Source organism: Benincasa hispida, chromosome 11, assembly GCF_027475165.1.
Source record: "Benincasa hispida cultivar pf3 chromosome 11, pf3_genome.v1.1, whole genome shotgun sequence".
In the NCBI taxonomy this organism is placed as follows: Eukaryota; Viridiplantae; Streptophyta; class Magnoliopsida; order Cucurbitales; family Cucurbitaceae; genus Benincasa; species Benincasa hispida.
The window spans coordinates 2,996,714-3,016,266 of NC_143488.1; the positions used below are offsets into that span (position 1 = coordinate 2,996,714).

The window sequence follows — 19,553 nt, forward strand, 5'->3', positions numbered from 1 at the left end:
AAATGGGCATATATTTCTCCTTGCTTTTGCTATTGTTGAAGGTGAAAATTCGTCCAGTTGATCATGGTTTTTTTGGGCATTGCATAAATATGTTACCCAAAGAGATAGTATTTGTTTGATTTCTGATAGACATAAGGGCATTCTTGTTGCAATTAATAATGAGGAAATTAGTTGGAGTGAACTTAGAGCGTACCAACGATATTGTCTTTGCCATGTTGCCAGTAATTTCAATACGAAATATAAATCAAATCAACTAAAAGATTTGGTGTTTAAGGCAGGAAATCAACACCAAAGGCGCAAGTTCATTCGGTGCATGAAAGAATTGAAAGAATTGAAACCTGAATGCCTTGAATATTTTTCAAATATTGACTTGGAAAAATGGACCCAATCACATGACGTTGGGTACCGTTATGGGTGGATGACAAGCAATGCAGTTGAATGCATGAATGACGTTTTCAAAGGTGCTAGAATATTACTAATTACTTCTTTGGTTAGGCTAACATTTTATCACACAATACTGTATTTTAAACGTTGAAGACAAGAAATCAGTGAAGCACTCAATCGTGGGGACATGTATACAAAATATGCCCTGAGAAAACTTAAGAGGTGGAAAAACGAGCATTTGGTTGATGTACTTATATTTTTTTTTTATATAATTGTATATTTTATGTACTTGTATTTTTCATGTAATGGTATCTTTTATGTACTTATATTTTTTATGTAGTAGTTTCAATTTATGTAATTGTACTTTTTTTGTAATGAATTTATTTTTCTTGTAATTGTATCTTTTTATGTACTTTTTATGTTTCTGTTATGTGATGAATTTTATTATATAATGTAATTTGAATTTCTTAGGTAATGGAACCTGGTCCTTTTAATCCTGTACAACTATATCAACAAAATACGCATCGTTCACAATCAATATGTGGTAGTTCTTCTACAGTAGTTTTGAGTTTTCGGAGAAGGGAGGTGATAACTTGTAGAAATACAAGTTATTTTTATCGTCTTACTTAGAATATGCGGCAATAGGAAGAAAAAGTTACATCGAATGTAGTAAAATTGGCTTAGAAACATGAAGCTTGTAAGAGTATCGCAAACACACCCGCTGACCACATTGCAAGGGCAAAAAGGACGTCCAAACCTTTGTTTTGCAGGTAGCAAGTATCACGACATGCGGAAATTGCTCATGGACAAAAACGCATTCTCGGGGATTTCTAAAATCTACAGACAAATGGAACGTGGAGCAGAGCGGACATTCTCCTAGCCGCGACAAGAAAAACTAACTTTTCAGAGCGGGACCACTGAGGTAAGAGGCGTTAAAATCTATAAATAGCAACACTAAGCACAAGCAGGAGGAGAGAGAGGAGACGAAGAGACAGAGGAGAATAACAAAAAAAAGTTATGTGCAAGGAACACTCTTCTCCCAAGAAATCTCCTGAGAAGGAAGTTCTCCACCTCATTCCTCCACTCAGCCAACGCACCGGCAAGCAAGCAACTCCGATCGGGATCCACGCCAAGACATTGACACGTAGCTCTAGATTGTTCTTACTTTCTGTTCATCGTTTGCTGTTCATTTTCTGTCAATCATTCATATCTCTGTAACAAACGCTTTACCAATTAATATATCTACCATGTTCATTTTCATCTCTATGTTCACCATTATGCATCTATCTTTCATTTCTTTCACCATGAGTCACTAAACTTCTAGGGTGTGGGGGAATGATTGAGCGAGTGAGTCAATCCAAGTTGAAGATGTCAGCTAAGTTTATTTAACGTATGCTCAATGGCATCTTCACCTGCGAGAGCAGAAGTGAAGATGTTAATCCACCTCTCGAAAGAAGGTTGATGGAATACGTTAATTAAAGCAAGAAGTATTTCTAGAGATGGAAACAACCTTGCGTTTGGAAACGTTCGTCCCTGATTATCATAGAAATATAGTGACATAGACGATGACTGAGAGGTGTAAGCCAAGGGAAGACGGACCTTAGTTGCATCCTTAATAGGATTGATAAACTCGCGATAATCTTTTCCCCTAATCCATTTCACCCTACGTTTCTATTCACAAGACTTGCCATCACATTCACTCACGCACACCTTGCACAATTTCAGCTTCATTTGTTAACTGTTTGTTCATTTACCATCGCATTTTACTCTCTAGCACTTCACAATCATAATTTTTTTACGATCGCAAATATCACCTCATTGTTGCACAAACATCGCAAATCCTCGCGTTCGACCTTAGATCATTTTGAAAAACTTACGGTGGAAATACACTTGGCTCCATCGCGAGAAAACTTGTGACGCGTATAACCCTATCTGAACGCATCAATTGGTATTTTACAGAGAACTCTGTAACATTGCACATCATTTATCATCTGTTAGCGCGATCAAGACACCGCATATCATTTTTGCATTAGCATATTAAAAAGAACAAGTTTTTGGAGCTGTTGCCGGGGATTTTTCACGACTTTGTGTTGATATTTTTGTGATATTGTGCAGGACAAGTTTTTAGAGTACGGTGTGCTTAAGCGAAGAGCCACTGACGGTGTATGAGTACTGGGACGGATCACGAATTCAACGCAGACCCAGAAATCGAGAGAACCTTTCGCAAGAGAGCACGCCAAAATCGTAATAGGCATCGCAGAAATATGGCGAACAACAACAATGACAGGGCCAAAGTAAACCAAGGAATGAATCAGCTGCCGCAAGACCTAGTCTTCTTGGCTGCTGATCGCAATATTCCTATGCGTAACTATGCTGCCCCAACTTATACGATTTTTCACCTGGTATCGCAAGACCAACGGTAGAAGAAAACACCAGGTTCGAGATTAAACCTGTTATGCTCCAAAAGATACAAAACGCGGGCCAATTTAGAGGTTTGCAAGGAGAAGACCTGCATGCACATCTCACCAGTTTTATCGAGATGTGCAATATGTTCTCCATTCCTGGCATGACACCCGAAGGCATCAGACTCTATCTATTTCCTTACACACTTCAAGATGAAGCCAAAAAGTGGGCCCATTCTTTGGAGCCACACGAAATTAACTCCTAAGATCAGCTGGTAGAAATATTTATGAAGTAGTTCTTCCTTTCCGTCGTTAACGCTAGAAGACGACGAGAAGCACTAAATTTTGAGCAGGCAGACAATGAAACTCTAAGCACAACATGGGTGCGCTTTCAACGTTTGGTGAAGAACTGTCCACATATATGATGACATGCAGAAATACATGTCATCTTAGGCCTTTTACTTAGAATTATAAAGGTCGTTAAGTAGAATATGCGTCAATCATGATAAGAATTCATGAGAAAATGAGCTTGCGTCGATCAACATGTTGAATCTCAGCTAATCCGTTATTATGCATTATTATGCATTCAATGTTCTATTTTTGTAGCTAAAACAGGAAATGGACGCAAACACGGAAATCGGACCACCGCATAGACGACCCCAAGGTCGAACGCTTCGATCAACGCATGGATGTTACGGTAATCAGCCATATGTGTCCATCACATGGGAGTTGCACTCGCATAGCGATTGCGGTCATCGTGTAGAGTTGCGGTATTAAGCGAATGCGGTCATTAAATGATTGCGGCTATGCGACAACGCATACTAATGGGATCAGTGAAAGGTTGGTAGAATGAACGCATCAATGCATCTACCTCGAGAAAAACCAAAAGATGATGTTGACATTTCACCTACCACGGCGTTAGTGGAAGAGGTTTAGAAAGGACCAACGCGCCGAATGTCAGACTCAGAGCAGTCCAATTTATGCTGTCGGCGACCTAAGCTCTATAAATAGAAGCCGATGAGTAGAAATTCAAGTAATCTGGGGATGAACCTTGTGATCCGGGGATTTTCCCCGCGATCCAGACAAAATGCGTGAGAAGACGCTACAAGTTCTTCACCTCCTTCATCCATTCCGAGTGACGACTAAAGCTAGATCTCGAGAGAGTCAGCTTCTCCACCCATCCATGGCACCACTGGCAGCCTTAACGCACATCTGCCAGAAGCAAGTCTTTGCTTCCAGCCAGCCATTTCATTTTCCTTTCTTTTCTTATACTGTATTGTATACATTTTGTGATTAAGAAATTAATGCATGCTGTGTTCAATACATTTCTTTGTTTCCTTCGATTCCATCTCCATCTTCTTTACTTAGCATCTTTACTTTCATTGCAACACTTAGTGGGATTGCTTGGGTAACACATACTTAGTCATGTGGATTAGGGATATGAAGCATGTAGCAACCCACCGAGAGATGTGCATTGTATGAGTGTGTGAGTAACCTTATTTGCTTAGTGTGAAGCTACGGCAACGCTTGTCTATAGGCTAATGCATTACTTGTCTATGAGTAAAGTCAACAACAACCAACTGCCTGGGAGGGTAAGTGGTTAGTCGCATTAAGAAATGTATGCATTGTTCACTAGGGATAGGAACAATCTTAGGTCAACAAAGTTCATGCGGTTACCTTGTCCTATGAGCGCTTCATTCATCATTTAGGCATACTTGGGAGAGTAGTCTAAAACATAAATCTAAGACTCGGGAGAGCGGATTGGAACACATAGGCAAGAATGGGGACCTCAGAAATAAGCTCCGTTTTCTATTACACAACGTATGTACCCTATAGATTGGATATTGCATGTATCCAGGAAGTAAGATAAGGGGTTATGCGGCAGCCACGCTCATGCGATGGAAGCTAGTGAGATGGTTATAGAGGTCTAGGCAGGTATAGGCTTTTCGGCAATATCGCAGATACACCGCATACGTTCTAGAGTTAGGTTCACGTGTGTGTAGCATGATTGCATGGCTTGTGTTGACTAAGGTTGCCCTTGTGGTCACTCTTAAGAGTTGCAATGAAATCATCTCCGTATTTTATCTCTTTGCCCATTCATTTATTCATGTCAAGTGTTGTCGTGTCTCTACCTCTCATGCATATTCTCATTGCGTTGTCTGTTAGATAGAAGTAGGAGTAGGTTAACTTAGCAACCTCCCTTCCATTCTTTTATTTAAACTGCTGCATGCACATTACCGCATACATATAGCTACAAGTCCCTATGTTCGACCTCGGATTATCCGAGAAACTTGTGTTCGCGTTATACTTGGCGTGAGTACAAGAAAACTTGTGACAGGACGTATGGTCATACATTCGTTAACGCATTATCATTCCAACACATGACCATCGACACGTGACTATCAACGCATATCTTAAGAACATGCATCGCATACCACGTCCAAGGGATTTTAGTTGTCGAGTAAAATTGACTTCTAATTTCCCGCCATCAAGTTTTTAGCGCCGTTGCCAGGGACTTGGCAGCTAAATGTTTGTTAAGTTTTGTGTCTCTGCGAGCAAACTTTTTATCTTGGGAGTATTGCAGCTTGTGCGACTAGGTTGCAAACAATATTGAAGTGTAAGAGATGCGCTGAAAGCCAATGTTGACCTCAAGGTAGAAGGGCAATCAGTCGCAAGAGCTGAAGGAAGTTCTAAGCTCATGGTGGCTAACATGCGCCCAACAATTGCCAGAAGTTCCAATGGTCAAGGAAATTTGACCCAAGCAGTTGAGAACCATCTCCTCATGGAAGACTCCTTGCGGTGACAACACTCCTATTTTTCCAGGGACGTCTTCTACTCTATCTTTACTTTGCTTTCTTAGTATAGATTATTTTTATTTTCATTGTTATTTTGGATATATGGCTGCTTCCTTGGTTGTGGTACGTTTGCTCTTGTAGGTGCAACAATAAGTCTCATCGGTTTATAGTTCAACGGAAGAATTCCTTTCATCCTCCAATGCATGGCTTCTATCGCGTGGACTCCAACACATGATCGCATGCGTTGTTCCGCCTAAGGTCTTTTCCTGTTATCTTGTATGCCTTATCCTTTTGAAATTCTCTTTCTTCCGATTGCGTTGTTTTACGAAGTTTCTATGATGGTACGTATAGTTCACCGCATCTTCTAACTAATCAACGCAAGGTATTCCTTACTTTTATTAGCTTCTTCAAAATTTGAAAGTCTTAAGTTTTATTTTGTGCAAACCTTTGTTCAAACATTTATTATCGCATTCTTGTAATTTTGTTTTTAGCTTTGCGGTAAGAACGCTGCCAACTCTAACTTTGAGGGTGGCAGCAGTCCCGGAGAATTGCGTTCATTATATTGCGATCATTTGAAAAAAAAAAGTGAAGCGAGCTTTTGAGAATAATAACTCCACTGTCAACGCAATGAGGAAACCCATGTTGATAAGAGTTAAGCTATGAAAGGCACTTGCTCGAAGTTGGATGTCCGTATGACACACGTGGGGGCAAGCCAAAATGAAAACAAGTTGCCAGGATCAGTGCATTAGCGCAACTCCTCTGTCTGGCGTAAGCCAAATCAAACGAGACAAGAGTTGAGTTGAATATGGAACGCAACCGAAGTTGGATGCCCGCATGATACATGTGGGGGTAAACCAAAACGAAGAGCGTAACCAAGTTCAACGCTGCATTTGAATAAGCCATCACACATTTTTGAAGCATTTTAAATGAATGCATTCTCAAAATCTAAACACAAAGTTGCAGTGAATGAAGAAAAAGTTTTTAAGCAAAGGCTTGCCGGATTTAAACTTAGAAAAGATCTTTTTGGAGATGCAACCTAAGTGGAGGAGAGCATTGCGGTGATGGTTAGAGATGTGTATAAATTATATTCTGAGACGCTGTTCATCGCAAAGGAAAGTATGAAGGTGAGTTAGAATTTCTTAAGTATTGTAACGACCCAACCCCCTAGGACCTAGGTAAGGCTGTTACTAAAATAAATACATGCAAAGAATTTAAAATGACGCTCAGTCATTTGAAATAAATGCTAATTAAAAAAAAGAGAAGTTCAAAAGACACTTATTAAATGCAATTGTTAAAAACAATAATAGGCTACCCATAAATCATAAAAGTTAATAAATACATATGAAAAACAATTCTTAACAATAAGTTTCAAACATCAAAACTAAACATTAAGGGAAACATGAAAAGAACTCTAAATCTCATGATGCGGAAGCGTAAAAAAAAATAGTCCCAGTGGCTCGATCATGAATTCCGCTACGCTGTCGCTGGTTCATCTCTACCCTTACCTAAAACATCAACATAAGAAAGAATGAGTATAAAATACTCAGTAAGTAACCCCACCACTGGGGTCAGGCTAGGCATCTATGTCCTCTAGATACCCACATAAGGCACATAAATACATGTAACATATAAGAGACTGAGTCCTATCCTATTGTAGTTAAGTATGCCCACAAAACTGGTGCATCCCGAAGGAAACACAAAACTGGTGGATCCCGAAGGAAACACAAAACTGGTGGATCCCGAAGGAAACACAAAACTGGTGGATCCCGAAGGAAACACAAAACTGGTGGATCTCGAAGGAAACACAAACTGGTGGATCCCGAAGGAAACACAAACTGGTGAATCCCGAAGGAAACACAAATTGGTGAATCCCGAAGGAAACAAAAACTGGTGAGCATTTAACTAATCAATGAGGATATTCACACAGTCTTAACGTGCTAAGATTCAACATTGTACGGTTCTAAAGCATACATAAAAATCCTTAATACCATGGCTGCATCATATACCCATAATTCTTAACAACATATTATACATCATCCATGTATAACTTATATCATAAATCCACAACATACAAGTATGCCTCAATGCCAGCAGATCAGACATTGACATATGAAAACACATACTATCACATACTAACGATCAAGCACTTAGGTGTGTATGTAAACAAATCAGAATTTGTGTCAGAACATACTTTGATTCAAGTCATACTGTCAATCAACATGCTATCATTTACCATAACATACACTTATCATGCTAGCATACAACTAGAGCCTGGCCCGTGGGCAGTTCCAGTGATAAGATTACTTAACTCGAAGTCAAGTTCAGATATTAATCCAAGCTAATGCTCTTCAACAAAATAAATCTTGAATTAAGTCCCCTAATACAAACATAATACTAAATTTCAGTCTTTGGAATCAGGACCAACATAAAAATTTAAATCAGACGGTCATCAAAACTTACCCAAACGAAACTCGCAAGATTTCGACTCCAAAATTTCCTCTTAGCAGATTTTAGAATTCATACCAAAACACCAATCTGAACATGATTTAGTCCCAAATTAGTAACTTAATTTTCTTATAGGTACCCTTAACCCAAAAGACAAACAACCCAACTACTCACCCAAACTTAACAATTCCTGACGAAAAATCAGTCTCCTCCTCGATGAGCAACGTCCTCAAAATCCTCTGAATATCGCTTCTGCAAGACTAACTTAACGGATTTTAACCCAAAATTATTCCAAAAAAAACCACACCCAAACTCCCAGGAAAACACCTAAAACTAAGAATCTTACCCAAAAGAGATATGGCAGCAACCGCAACGATGGTAGGAGCTGGGCGGCATTGGACGAAGAAGCGATGCCATACGACAAGACGGATCAGCAACGATGTCGAACCCACGATCTTCGATCTGGCACCCACGGATGGCTGAGAGTCGACGACGACCATCACGGCGTGAGCAGAGGCGTGCAAAAGGCCGACGGCGAGGCGAGGCACGAACACGCGACTGAGAAGGGAGAGGTCGCACGGTTTGGGTCGCCGATGCTCGCGGACAGCACCGTTAGGCAAGGGTTGCCGAGAGAGAAAGAGATGCGAGCGGCTAGAATTCGTGGCTGACGGCGGACGTTCAGCGTCCGATCTGGGCGGTGTTCGAGCGAGGCGACTGTGAGGGGCGACGTTCGAGCGAGATGGCTGTGAAGGAGATGGGGTGCCCTTTTTATTTTAAAAAAATAATATATCTCTAATTAAATCCTTTCCTCAACCCACTTTATACTATTTAATCCCTTTCATTTTTCCAAAAATAATTAATTCCTGCCATAACTTTCCAAATTGAATTTGAAAATTGAATAATTTCCACGACAACACTTAAATCCTCGCATTTATACTTTAAATTCAGAATTCCAAACATGCCCTTCAATTAAGGACAATTACTGAAAAGGGAAAAGTTTTACATTATTAATAAATAAATAAAAAGGTGTGGGATGTTACAAGTATAACGCATGTTTGAGGACAAACATGATTTTAAGTTTGGGGGTGTGATGACATGCAGAAATGCATGTCATCTTAGGCCTTTTACTTAGAATTATAAAGGTCGTTAAGCAGAATATGCGTCAATCATGATAGGAATTCACGAGAAAATGAGCTTGCGTCGATCAGCATGTTGAATCTCAGCTAACCTGTTATTATGCATTATTATGCATTCAATGTTCTATTTTTGTAGTTAAAATAGGAAATGGACGCAAACGCGGAAACCGGGCCACCACATAGAGGACCGCATGTGGAGAAACTCCATCACAAGGCCGAACGCGTCGATCAACGCATGGATGTTGTGGTAATCAGTCATATGCGTCCATCGCATGGGAGTTGCGCTCGCCTAGCGATTGCGGTCATCGTGTAGAGTTGCGGTATTAAGAGAATGTGGTCATTAAATGATTGCGGCTACGCGACAATGCATACTAATGGGATCAACGTAAGGTTGGTGGAATGAACGCATCAATGCATCTACCTCGAGAAAAACCAAAATATGATGTTGACATTTCACCTACCACGACGTTAGTGGCAGAGGTTCATAAAGGACTAATGCGCTGAATGTCAGACTCAGAGCAGTCCAATTAATGCTGTCGGCGACCCAAGCTTTATAAATAGAAGCCGATGAGCAGAAATTCAAGTAATCCGGGGATAATCCTTATGATCTAGGGATTTTCCCCACGATCTAGACAAAATGTGTGAGAAGACGCTACGAGTTCTTCACCTCCTTCATCCATTCCGAGTGACGATAGGAGCCTTCGACCGGAGCTAGATCTCGAGAGAGTCAGCTCCTCCGCCCATCCATGGCACCACCGGCAGCCTTGACGCACATCCACTGGAAGAAAGTCTTTGCTTCCAACCGACCATTTCATTTTCCTTTGTTTTCTTATACTGTATTGTATACATTTTGTGATTAAAGAATTAATGCATTTTGTGTTCAATATATTTCTCTGTTTCCTTCGATTCCATCTCCATCTTTTTTACTTAGCATCTTTACTTTCATTGCAACACTTAGTGGGATTGCTTGGGTATCGCATACTTAGTCATGTGGATTAGGGATATGAAGCATGTAGCAACCCACTGAGAGGTGTGCGTTGGTGAGTGTGTGAGTAACCTTATTTGCTTAGTGTGAAGTTGCGGCAACGCTTGTCTATAGGCTAATGCATTGTTTGTCTATGAGTAAAGTCAGTAACAACCAATTGCCTAGGAGGGTAAGTAGTTGGTCGCATTAAGTAATGTATGCATTATTCACAAGGGATAGGAACAATCTTAGGTTAGCAAAGTTCATGCGGTGACCTTGTCCTATGAGCGCTTCATTCATCATTTAGGCATACTTGAGAGAGTAGTCTAAAATACAAATTTAAGACTCAGAAGAGCGGATTGGAATGCATAGGCAAGAATAGAGACCTTAGAGATAAGCTCCGTTTGCTATTACACAGCGTATGCACCCTACAGATTGGATATTGCATGCGTCTAGAAAGTAGGATAAGGGGTTATGCGGCAGCCACGCTTATGCGGCGGAAGCTAGTGAGCTGTTATGGAGGTCTAGGCAGGCATAGGCTTCTCAGCAATATCGCAGATACACTGCATACATCCTAGAGTTAGGTTCATGTGTGTGTAGCATGATTGCATGGCTTGCGTTGACTAAGGTTGCCCTTGCGGTCACTCTTAAGGGTTGCAATGAAATCATCTCCGCATTTTATCTCTTTTCCCATTCATTTATTCATGTCAAGTGTTTTCGTGTCTCTACCTCTCATGCATATTCTCATTGCGTTGTCTGTTAGATAGGAGTAGGAGTAGAGTTAACTTAGCAACCTCCCTTCCATTCTTTTATTAAAACCGCCGCATGCACATTACCGCATACATATAGCTACAAGTTCCTGTATTCGACCTCGGATTACTCGAGAAAATTGCGTTCGCGTTATACTTGGTGTGAGCACAAGAAAACTTGTGACAGAACGCATGGTCATCGCATACATTCGTTAACACATTATCATTCCAACACATGACCATCGACTCGTGACTATCAACGCATATCTTAAGAACATGCATCGCATACCGTGTCCAAGGGATTTTAGTTGTCGAGTAAAATTGACTTCTAATTTCCCGCCATCAATATAGGAATCCCAGATTGCGTTCTTATGGAAACTTTCTATAATGGCCTGAACAGAGCGACGCAAGCAGTCGCAAACGCCTCAACAACTGGAGGTTTTATGGATAAGACATGTACCGAAGCCAAAGTTATCCTACATCGCATATCGCGAAATATGGATGATTAGGTTAACGATGGATATGGAGGCAGGAGCACGAAACGAAGGAAAACAAACAGCGCCATTGTACCAGTGGACACAATGACAACTCTGGCCACAGTCACCTCGCTTCTATAAACTATGGCCATAAACCAAGGAGCACTATCTCATAATGCAATGCAAGCCAACGCACTAACGCAAGTGGCAGTAATAAGTTGTATACAAAGTGGAGAGGCTCATTCAGTGGAAGCTTGCCCGTCAAATCAACAATCAGTATATTCGATCGACAATAACCCCTTCAGCAACACTTATAACCCAGGTTGGAGGAATCATCCCAGCTTTAATTGGGGAGGGAACACTGACCAGGGAAGCCAGAGGAATCTGCAGACCAATTATTCAGGAAATAGAGCAAATCCTCTAGGCTTTCATCCTCAAAGTTAAGGCCAGAATCAACCCTTACGTAGTTGCATGAAAGCAACACAGAGCTGCACCAGACGATGATTAACATACAACGTAACATCTTTGCCATTTGCCTGAATTAGAGGCAGTTAGCAGAATGCAACCACAAGTACTTTAACTTCTTAACCACATATTTACATGGCCCCGTGGTGCCTCCCCATCTACGATAGCCACTTTATTTTCAAGAGATGCCGCCTGGAGCTCTACAACCTCTACCCAATAATGAGCGCCTGCCTCAGATCTAAATTTGGGGGTGTACCACTTTCCCTACCTTTGTATTTTCTTTATTATCTTTTGAAATTTTTATGTTTGTTGCTATTACAATCTTCCGTACTTAGTCAATTTATAAATATTGAATGACTATCTTTCCTTATCCCTTGTGCTTGGCCTCTTTGTTTATCTCATCCTTTGTCAATTCAATGTTGTATTTCTTTTTTCTTCTTTTGCGCTGTTTATTTACGCTGCTATGATGAGTATTATGCGTAACCTTAACGCAATTTTTTTACACATCGCATGTTCTGCCTAACACTCAGACAATTCTTCGCAGTAGCTCAACTTTACCTTCTTTAGTACAAGACTCTGCTCAAACCTTCTTTTCAAAATTTTGACTAAGTGTTTTATCTCTTCTTTCCAAACAATGCAATGAGGACCTTGCAACCCTTAAAATTTGGGGGTAGGAAGGGTCTGAGCAAATGTGATCAAAATTAAAAAAAAAAAAGGAAAACCCAAATAAAACTCCGCTGTCCGCGTAAGGGAAAATCCCAACCTGATAAGAGTTAAGTTGTGAAAGGAACCTGCTCGTAATTGAATACTTCGCATGACACTCGTGCAGGTAAGCCAAAACATAGGTAGATTGCCAGGATCAACGCAACAAAAAAATAATAATAAAAAAAGAGAAGAGACAACTCCAATGTCCAGCTAAAGTAAAAACTTGGCCAAGGGACAAGAGTTGAAATTGAGTTTGGTATACAATCGAAGTTGGATGTTCGCATGAAACCCGTGAGAGCAAGCCAAACGAAGAGTGTAACCATGATCAACGATCTCTAGGATATGACGCAAACCAGGCTATGACATAAAAGGTGCATTCCATTTTTACAAGAAAGAGAAAACATCTTTTTGAAATAAGAAGGGAACTTTGAGCAAGAGGTTTGTCTAAAGTAAGACTAAGGTAGAACATTCTGAAGAAATGTTCAAAGGATATAAAGAACAAGTGATTTTAAGAAATTATGTAGAGGAATAGCACTCTGAGTAGCTGATCGGCGCAAGCATACTTCTAAATTTGGGGGTGTGATAACTTGTAGAAATACAAGTTATTTATATCGTCTTAATTAGAATATGCGGCAATAGGAAGAAAAAGTTTCGTCGAATGTAGTAAAATTGGCTTAGAAACGTGAAGCTTGTAAGAGTATCCCAAACACACCTGCTAACCACATTGCGAGGGCTAAAAGGATGTCCAAACCTTTGTTTTGTAGGTAGCAAATATCACCGCATGCGGTAATTGCTCATGGACAATAAGATCAATGAATTCTTGGGGATTTCTGAAATCATACAGCTTTTTCTAACGTACAGCCTAACAAATGGAACGTGGAGCAGACCGGACTTTCCCACCAGCCGTGAAAAGAAAAACTAACTTTTCAGAGTGGGACCACTGAGGCAAGAGGCGCTAAAATCTATAAATAGAAAACTTAGCACAAGTTGGAGGAGAGAAAGAAGACGAAGAGATGGGGGAGAATAACAAAAAGAAGTTCTGTGCAAGGAACATTCTTCTCGCAAGAACTCTCCTGAGAAAGAAGTTCACCACCTCATTCGTCCACTCAACCAACGCGCCAATAAGCAAGCAGCTCCGATCGGGATTCGCACCAAGACATTGACATGCAGTTGTCGACTGTTCTTACTTTCTGTTCATCGTTTTTTGTTATTTTCTGTCTATCATTCATATCTCTGTAACAAACGCTTTACCAATTAAGATCTCTACCATGTTCATCTTCATCTCTCTGTTCACCATTATGCATCCATCTTTCATTTCTTTCACCATGAGTCACTAAACTTCTAGGGTGTGGGAGAAGGATTAAGCAAGTGAGTCAATCCATGTTGAAGATGTCAGCTAAGTTTATTTAATGTATGCTCAATGACGTCTTCACCTACGAGAGTAGAAGTGAAGATGTTAATCCACCTCTTGAAAAAAGGTTGATAGAATACGTTAACTAAAGCAAGGAGTATTTCTAGAGATGGAAACAACCTTGCGTTTGGAAATATTCGTCCCTGATTATCATAGAAATATGGTGACATAGGCGATCACCGAGAGGTGTAAGCCAAGGGAAGACGAAACCTTAGTTGCATCCTTAACAAGATTGACAAACTCACGATAATCTTTTCCCCTAACCCGTTTCACCCTACGTTTTTATCCACAAGACTTGCCATCACATTCACTCATGCACACCTTGCACAATTTCAGCTTTATTTGTTACCTGTTTGTTCATTTATCATCGCATTTTACTCTCTAGCACTTCACAATCATAATTTGTTTACGATCGCACATATCATCTCATTGTCGCACAAACATCGCAAATCCCCGTGTTCGACCTTGGATCATTCTGAGAAACTCGCGGTGGAATTACACTTGGTTTCATCGCGAAAAAACTTGTGACGCGTATAACCCTATTTGAACACATCAATTGGTATTTTACAGCAAACTCTGTAACATCGCACATCATTTATCATCTATTAGCGCGATTAAGACATTGCATATCATTTTTGCGTTGGCATATTAAAAAGAACAGGAGGCATTTGCACAACATACTATCCCATTTGATCAACGTATTATTCCCTACATTGAACAAACAGGTTTTCTTGGGGTTGCACAAATTGGATTTATCCAACTTGATTGGCAGCTCATTACTACTCTAGTTAAACGTTGGAGACCAGAAACCCACAAATTTCATCTGCCTTGTGGGGAATGTATAATTATGCTGCAAGATGTTGCCATACAGTTTGGGTTAAGAGTGGACGAGCAACCATTGACAAGTTCACTACAATATGATTGGAAGAATGTTTGTAAAGAGTTCTTAGGCATTCTACCAGATGATCTGAAAGGCTCAAGATTGAGTATCCCCTGGTCGGTGTCCCAGTTTCCAGAATTACCTCCTAATGCCGACGATATTAGCGTACGTAAGTATGAACGAGCATACATTATGCAGCTTATTGGAGGATTTTTCTTCGCTGACAAGTCAAATACTCTAGTGCATCTCATGTTCCTCCCGCTACTGTTTGATTTCGGGCATGCTGGTATGTACTCGTGGGGTGATACATGTCTTGCATGGTTATATAGAGAACTTTGTCGGGCTACCAATGCACAAGTGTTGGAAATAGTAGGGCCACTGATACTACTACAGGTATGGGCTTATGATAGATTTCCAATTAGTGCCAGATATTATTTCATTTATATATTTATTTCGTTATCATTTTATGTAAGAATATAAATTAATTGTATTTTTTATAATTTTAGATAGACTGGTATATTAGCTGCCTCTAACAGTCAGCAAATATGTTGCTAGTATACCAAAAAATATTTGACAGGCTGATGCACAATTAGGTAACATATAAATGAATATTTAAACATTTTGGATATATACTTATCTTCCTTTTTTTGTCAGATTAATTGGACGCCATACACACAACAGATTTAGTCATCACTACCTGATTACTGTCGTGATGGTGAAGACATTTGGTTGACCGTTAGCCCTCTTATATGCTTCCATATAGTAGAGTGGCATCATTCAGATCGTGTGTTGAGACAGTTTGGTCTGCGACAAATGATACCTTCGTTGCCCTATATACCAACACTACACCAAATTGATTTGAGAGGTAAGCACGACCAAGACTGGCATCGAATCAACGCGAAATATATATCCTACTGGCATGGACGACATGATCATTGTGCACAAGGAGAAATAACAAATGGGCCAGCTGTATCAGATGACTACTTTTCCTGGTACGATTCAATCACGAGGCGTTTATCACATCTGATGACGCTTACTATTACTACATGGTAAGAGATTTAAAATCATATATTTTTCATATATATGATATGAATATTGTTTAATATTCATTTTTTTTCATCGTACAGAATAATTTTATCAGAGATGTACAACAATATTCGGTGCAACATAACTTACCAGAATTGGGTTCCATGTGTCACCAAACATTGATCAACATAGAAAGTATTATTCAACAAACAAGACGACTCAATGTTGCTGACATCAATCGAAGATGTATTCGTCATAGACGACAATGATAGCAAGGTGAATTTAGAGGGACACGAAGACAACCCATGTGGGGTAAAGGCCAGGCGAGTCATCTTTAAATTTCATGTAAACTTCTATTTTCAAATTAAAGAACTAATTGTAAATATTCTTTAATATTATGACATCTTTTTTTTAATATGAGTGCAAAATAATTATGTTTTCATTGTAGATTAAATATATAATTAAGTTTAATAATGAAGGAATTTGTGGACTGTGGTCCTAAAGTCTTAATATTGTTGTACATTCTCGATTAAAAAAAATTAGTCAATCTATTTTTTTTTTTTTAAAAAAAAATCGTGGACCTGATCCACGAGTCTCCATGCGACCGGTCAACCAAGTTAGCCGACGTGGATTAAACGTTAATCGTGTACCCCGTACACGATTTCACTATCCTATTTTTGTCAATACTTTCCATTCTCACCTATTTTTTTTTTAAAAAAAAATTCATATATTCTATTTTTGTCAATAGTTTGAAAAAATACTATATTTTTTAACTTCATCTTTAGATTATTGTTACCGTTTATTTTATCTCAGAAGACAATGGTAATATATCTTTCAATTTTACCCATAAGCTATAACGTCAATTTTCATCATGTCGCAAATTTGAAAGAATGGGCTCCTGCCAGACACAGTCCCGGCGGCTGCCCCGCCGCACGCCGCTCTCACAGCTGCCGCATTTCAGCCTCTAACCGTCGCCGGCGGTGAGATCGTGTCCTCTCACACTCATCGCCGCTAGGTTTTGTTTTGTCAATAAATTCTGTTCTCCGGTGAAGAAGAAAATCAAATATATGGCGCTTGATCAGCATATGTTCGAAGCTTTAAACCCTTCTCGTTTCATATCATTCTCTTTTCCCAATCCATGTAAATCTCATTCTTCTCTCAGAATCGCGGTGCTCGATTCGCCGATCGAACCCACCGGTTCCCCTTCCGTGGCCGCCATGTTCGTTCCGCCGGGCCTTGAAACCGACTGGATTTTTTCCACGGAATCCGGACACTATCATCTTCTGTTCGATTCACCTGAAATTTCGCGCCTGATTCTAGTTGGAGATCAAGAACCGGTAACCGGTCATGATTCGTTTCTGGTCTACAATCGTCAGGATTCGGCTTCGACCTGGAGTCGACTGGTGGTGAGTTTACAGCCACTTTTTCTTGCTTTATTTCCCAAATCATGTTTCCAACATGGAATTCCTGAAGTCCCGATTCTTAGTTTCGTCGATAACGTGATATGTAGTGTAGTTTTAGAGAGAAGCATTGGTTCTTCCGTCGGTGAATTTCTGGTTGAGAATGTGGAAATCGAGCGAGAATCGTTGGAAACCAGGGAATTTAGGAGACGTTTGAGGTTCAAGAGGATGCCGAACTTGATTCAAACAGAAATTCGTATAATTCCTGAGGCTAATCTTAATCTAGATGCCATTGAAATTCAAAATATCGAGTTCAAACTAGATACTAGGGTTTTGGTTCATCCGTACTTACCTCCAATGGCGGCAAGCCTTTCATTGATTGCCTCCTCCATTGACGAACAGATTCAAACTGGTCATAGACCGAAAGCGCTGTGTGTTGGAGTTGGTGGTGGAGCTCTGCTTTCCTTCCTTGCAACCCATTTGGATTTTGAAGTTGTGGGTGTGGAAATGGACATGGAGGTTCTCAGAGCTGCACAACATTATTTTGGATTGGTAGAGAACAATTTTCTTCACATCTCCATTGGAGATGCCATTGAATTTCTTGAAAATGCTTCAAAGTCAAATAAGAAACAGAAGTGTGGATCCTTTGGTGTTCATATGTCTTCCGAGTATGATGTGATCATGGTTGATTTGGATTCAAGTGATGCTCGAAATGGCATGAGTTCGCCGCCATTGGAGTTTGTTGGAAGAGATGTTCTTCTGAGTGCTAGATCAGTTCTTTCTGAACATGGGATTCTTGTAATGAATGTGATTCCTCTTGACAAGTTGTTCTTTGAGACATTGGTAGATGAATTGAGATCAGTTTTTGATGATTTGTTCCAGATAAATGTTGATAATGGTGAAAACTTTGTTGTTATTGCTTCTATGTGTCCAATCAAGTCTTTTCCTAATGTTACAAAGAATGAGATGAACAGCTTTTCATCCAGATTGAGATTACTCCTCTCAGGAGCATACATGGACTCCATAAAAAGGATATGAATTTTCTTGAGAACTGAATCTTCTGAAGATGGTGTTTTGATCCCTGGATAATGGCTTTCAAACCTAGAGCTCATAAATGACTGCTGGCTTGAAGAAATGATTTTACTTGAGACCCAATTCATGGGTTCTTTCTCTCTCCTTTTCTTTTTTCTTGATCAAAGAGTTTTGGGTTTTTTTGTACGGACTACTGATGACCTTAATTTTGGATCTGCTCTAGGTTTTGAAAATAGTGAAGTATTGATTCCTTACCATTGTTAATATGCACTAAGAGCATGTTAGTCTTTCATATTTTCCCTTGCACACGAGGCTTCAAAGCAACAAGTGTGAGTGAGAGAGCAAGGAGGAGCAGCAACCTGAGGGAGTGAGGAAAGAAGAATCATAGCTTGTGAGAGCACTATTGTATTTATTGGTTGAACACGAGCGCAAGGGAGGAAGGGAGGAAGTACCCTAGTGTGAAAGACCTTAATTTCCCGCTCTTTAAAATTGCATGTAATATGGATAATTAACAAGCTCTTAGTCCGTTCTAACAATGACACAAGGTTGTACTTCATCATTTTCAAATCAAGGTTATCTGTACAAAAAGACCCAAAGAGTTTGTTATCTACACTTACATGAACCCAAATTTTGGTGAATTCAAAATTTTTTCAAGCCATCAGGTTTTGGGATAAAGTTTGGCATTTGGTTTATTTCAATATCTTGTGGGCTTCTGTGATTGTTGAGAACTGGGGCTCTCATATAACCCAATTTTTGGTTGTTGCACAGCTACTGTAGTTTCATTCTTAGTGAAATGAAAATGATCTTCTTTTATTCCCAAGCAGAGCTGATTGTATGAACAAAATCAATTTAAAATGTGTTTAGTATAGCTTCGTAAGTGATTTTGAAAGAATCATAAAATACACTCTATACTTTGCTTTTGAGGAGGCTAGAGAGTTTGTATTCTCTCCATTTTAATACCATTAAAATTATTGTCATTTGGGTTCTCATTTGTTTTGTTAGGCTTTTCAGATTGAAACCAAAGCAATATTCAATGTGAAAACAGAGTTGGTGGGCCAAATGAAAACTTCTAAAATGAAGATCCTTGAGATCTTGAGTATAAGACTTGTACACTAACATCCCACCAAAAAAGGGAAAAAAAAGGGTTAAAAATTTAAAAATTAGTATATTTTTGAGTGCCATGAGGATTTGGGAGTGTAAACTTACCTTTCTTCATTAAAAAAATAATTTATGTTGACATCTATTATAACCAAAGATGAAAAGAATATCTTATAACCATTTTG

The 19,553-nt window shown here is 39.6% G+C and overlaps 1 protein-coding gene and 1 pseudogene across 1 annotated transcript; both read left to right on the top strand.

Annotated features, from left to right (window-relative positions):
• The first annotated feature begins 858 nt into the window (after positions 1 to 858).
• On the top strand, positions 859 to 16,107 carry LOC150032320 (serine/threonine-protein phosphatase 7 long form homolog; annotated as a pseudogene).
• Positions 16,108 to 16,640: 533 nt separating this feature from the next.
• LOC120092020 (uncharacterized) lies at positions 16,641 to 18,945 on the top strand. The gene has a single exon (XM_039050211.2). The coding sequence runs from the start codon at positions 16,906 to 16,908 to the stop codon at positions 18,274 to 18,276; it is 1,371 nt and encodes a 456-aa protein (XP_038906139.1). The 5' UTR covers positions 16,641 to 16,905; the 3' UTR covers positions 18,277 to 18,945.
• Positions 18,946 to 19,553: the final 608 nt, after the last annotated feature.